At 33.3% G+C, this 3693-nt stretch overlaps 2 protein-coding genes across 2 annotated transcripts; one reads left to right on the forward strand and one right to left on the reverse strand.

The window, feature by feature from the left end:
* The first annotated feature begins 221 nt into the window (after positions 1-221).
* On the forward strand, positions 222-2648 carry LOC109588041 (uncharacterized). Its single transcript, XM_020004235.1, has 7 exons — positions 222-671; positions 962-1016; positions 1129-1209; positions 1264-1511; positions 1562-1670; positions 1785-1844; positions 1921-2648. Exons 1-7 carry the CDS (start codon positions 222-224, stop codon positions 2220-2222), a joined length of 1305 nt encoding a protein of 434 aa, XP_019859794.1. The 3' UTR covers positions 2223-2648.
* On the reverse strand, positions 2484-3687 carry LOC109588042 (kinesin-like protein KIN-14M). The gene is made up of 4 exons (XM_020004236.1): positions 3596-3687; positions 3146-3332; positions 2912-3007; positions 2484-2709 (listed from the first exon to the last, which is right to left on the reverse strand). The coding sequence occupies exons 1-4, from the start codon at positions 3649-3651 to the stop codon at positions 2578-2580; spliced, it is 471 nt and encodes a 156-aa protein (XP_019859795.1). The 5' UTR covers positions 3652-3687; the 3' UTR covers positions 2484-2577.
* Positions 3688-3693: the final 6 nt, after the last annotated feature.

Below are 3693 nucleotides of genomic sequence, written 5' to 3' on the forward strand. Positions count from 1 at the left end.
TGACAAACCTCCATCAGTTAGCAGTGATAGAGGAGAAGGAGGGAGGGAGAGAAAGAAGAAGAGAAAGGTTGTTGTTCTTTGCATGTCTTTTGTCTACTGATAGACCTGATGAGGTGACTAGTCAAGTGTACCAGTTTGGTTGGTGTCTACAGTGTACTAGTAAACATCATTTCTTTCCTCCTCGATACTTCCACGTCCTCTCATTACGTCTTGCTTACAAAATGGCTCTACCGCAAGAAGATAAACAGTTAAATCGATGTTGTACATTTTGGAAGAACGGACTTTATTGGTCTAATGGTCATGGTGTAGGATCACTGGTAGAGATTGTGGACGAGAGCCAGTGTGTACTAGTAATGATGTCCTTTAAACAACGCATTATGATGTCAGTAGGAAGAGAAGTGATAGAAGAGGTAATGAGTGTTTATAAAGAATCCTGTCCCAGTCTAGAGGTAAAAAAGTTAGTTATTGATCCTAAAGAACTAGCCTATCCTGTGAATACACCAAGAGAAAGGACAGTGTATAGTGTAAAAGATATACTGTCTGCTGTTGAGAAGGGAGGCGATTGCTTAGTTCATGATAATGGAACAAGTACAGATTTAAAGGAGATCCTACCTGATGAATCATTATCAGATATTAGTAACCTGTCACTATTAAGAGGACGTGATATTAAGGTAAGAATTAACAAACACAAACTGTTTGATCCATTGATACAAGCACTAATAATCAAAAGGTCATTTCTTAAAAGTAACTTTATTTATTTTCAAATTACTCAGTCTTTGTCATAATTGTGGGTTGTCATTGTGTTTCTTTTACTACTAATAATATATACTTGTACATCTGTTAAACTCACCTTTCAGCAATACACTACTGATGTATATCACCTTGATAAACAAGCACAGTGACAAATATTATTATTATTATTATTATTATTATTATTATTATTATTATTATTATTGTATAGAAAGTGATTGGAATAACTGAAGAATTCAAGACACCATTGACTGCAGTAAAGCTAGGTATGTTATAATATATGCTATCACATATGTCAAGTAGTAGTAGTGTATAGTATAGTACATTATAGTGACTGTGGTTTAATAATGTTTGTATCATATTTATACTTTTATATAGAGACAACAATTCAAAATGACAAACCAGCTACTAATTACTCACCCACACAGATCAGTGAGTACAATGATGATCAGCAAAAAGGTATAACCACTCACTGTCACTAGTTTTACATTATTTATTTATATTTATTTATAGTTATATTGACTATCAGGGATCTGGTAGATATTGTACGAGTGTTAAAAGATGGTTCCTTTCAAACTATCAAATGGTTTGATCTTGGTCTCTACTTGGGTCTGATTCATAATGATCTCAAGGTTATTGAGACTAACTATCCACGAGATGCTGAGCGATGTCTTAGAGAATGTTTAGCAAAATGGCTTACAGATGATATTGAAGCAACATGGAACAAATTAGCTATTGCTGTAGGTAAAGTAGGAGGAAAGGTATTAGAAATACTCCTCATCATCATTATTTTACTATATTGTGTGTGTAGGGAGATGGAGGAGTAAAGTGTAATAATAATAAAGATAAAGGAACAACAACCAACACTTTGAATGAATCTCAGGAACATGGAAGTACTTCAATAGAGAAAGGACAGTCTGGTAAGATATGTACACATCATCCATTAACAAACATTATTATAATTATTGTACATTGAACTATACAAACATTATGTGTATGTATCAAGTATTATTGGTATTTAATATAATGTATAGATATTGATGGACTTACTATTAATGATGAAGTACAAGAAACACAGACTAATAAACTGCTTGGTAAGCTAATAATCATCAGTAGTGGGAGTGTAGACTGTACAGTGTATACACACATTATTAATTATTATTTTTATAGATATTAAAGATCTTGATATTGTCATTAAAGAATTAAAATCAGATCAACACTTGCCTTGTTCTATATGGCATGAACTAGGTCTACAGTTAGGATTATATGATCCTAGACTAGTGGATATAGACAAGAAGAATAGAGGAGATCCAGTGGAGTGTTTCCGTGAGTGTATGTCTGCCTGGTTAAGAGGAGAAGATAAAGTGAGAGAGAAAGGAGGTCCCAGTTGGTCATCATTAGCTACAGCACTGGATGCAATAGAAGAGAAATCTATTGCTAGTTACATTAGAAATTGTACTCATTCCTCATAGCTAGTTTAATGTGTTCATTCATTGTCAGTGTACTAATTAGCTGAGCTGTCATCATGTACTGATTTCCCTATCTCTATAACTAGAACTATTACTGATAGCATCAAACTATGTTTATTATTATAACTAATGTTTATCACCTAATGAATATTACATGTACTGCTGTAAAAGGAAACCTAATTATATTTATATACTTGTTGTTGCATTCGAGCATGATCTGGGCACATGCACAGAATGTGCATTAAAAGTTTGTAGATTACCATCTTACAAATTTTAACAGATTAAAAGAAAAGTACAGAAACAGGAAGAAATTATGAAAATAAGAAATTACGAAGAAAGAAAAGGAGAGAGAGTTTATTTAAGTTGTTTTAGTGACGTGTGTTGTTGCCTTCCCCAGTGCTACTTGTCTTGCATTCATTCCAAACTCCAGTGTACTGATAGTCTCAGGTACATTAGCATCCAATGGACTCACATTAACAAACATACACGCCTACAGTAACAAAACACATACCAGTATCAGTATATTATAGACTATGGAAGACCATCAATAAATGAAAATAATAAATAATGAGATTCATGACTGATCCCAATAACTCATTACTCATGATGGATCAGTTAGTGTATACTAGTATTAGTGAGTGCATGCAGTTAACAGTTAGTGGAGTAGAGTAGAGTGTGTGTGGGTTTAATACTTTAGCATCTCCTCCTAGACACTGTTGGAGGAGGTGAGTCAGTTTTGAGTTTCTGAACGGAATGTGGAGCGAGTTCTCTCTTATTGAGGAAAACACCTAATGATAATAATAATAATAATAATAATAATAATAATAATAATAATAATAATAATAATAATAATAATAATAATAATAATAATAATAATAATAATAATAATAATAAATAGTCATTATTATAATCTTCTCTTTCCTTACTTGTCCTAAAGCTGATAATGATTTATTGATGGCAGCTGCTTCCACTAGTCTCAGTCCAGTTGCTTCACTCCTTGATATTCTCTCTGATCCTGCCAGATCAACTAGTGTGAGACTACCTCTAGTGGTAGTCTTGGATACTGAATTATAAGAAACCAGGACCAATCTGAGGAGGAGATGAGACCTTGAACTGATGAGGGAGAGAGAGAGAGAGGAATATAGTGAGATATGGCATTAATGAGTAGTGACTGTATTGTACTGTCATTCAGTAATAATGATACAAAATAATACAAGCATTTTTAAACAGGAGATTAATAAGTAATTGATCCCTGGGCTACTTATTAACCTCCTGGGGATCACTTGATGGTAAGTGAGTTATTTATAAACCTGAAATCAAGTCCAATCTGATTTCTCAGTTACAACTATATGGATGGTATAGTATTATTGCTGTACCTGTTAGTGTTCATTTTAGTTGATGCTGTTGTTCTGTTCTTCTCTCCAACTGTCATAACTTTAATAACATCATCAGTGGAACATACTTCAATCTCTGT

The sequence above is a fragment of the Amphimedon queenslandica genome, unplaced genomic scaffold (genome assembly GCF_000090795.2).
Source record: "Amphimedon queenslandica unplaced genomic scaffold, v1.1 AMPQUscaffold_12322, whole genome shotgun sequence".
Taxonomy (NCBI): domain Eukaryota; kingdom Metazoa; phylum Porifera; class Demospongiae; order Haplosclerida; family Niphatidae; genus Amphimedon; species Amphimedon queenslandica.

What these genes read in the sequence shown, in the direction of transcription:
- LOC109588041 (XM_020004235.1), top strand. Translation starts at nt 222, where the DNA reads ATGGCTCTACCGCAAGAAGATAAACAGTTAAATCGATGTTGTACATTT. An exon ending in ATTGACTGCAGTAAAGCTAG is followed by an intron (nt 1,017 to 1,128) that starts GTATGTTATAAT and finishes ACTTTTATATAG; the next exon opens with AGACAACAATTCAAAATGAC. An exon ending in AATAGAGAAAGGACAGTCTG is followed by an intron (nt 1,671 to 1,784) that starts GTAAGATATGTA and finishes TATAATGTATAG; the next exon opens with ATATTGATGGACTTACTATT.
- LOC109588042 (XM_020004236.1), bottom strand. Translation starts at nt 3,651, where the DNA reads ATGACAGTTGGAGAGAAGAACAGAACAACAGCATCAACTAAAATGAAC. An exon ending in ACTAAAATGAACACTAACAG is followed by an intron (nt 3,333 to 3,595) that starts GTACAGCAATAA and finishes CTCCCTCATCAG; the next exon opens with TTCAAGGTCTCATCTCCTCC. An exon ending in GTCTAGGAGGAGATGCTAAA is followed by an intron (nt 2,710 to 2,911) that starts GTATTAAACCCA and finishes TTGTTACTGTAG; the next exon opens with GCGTGTATGTTTGTTAATGT.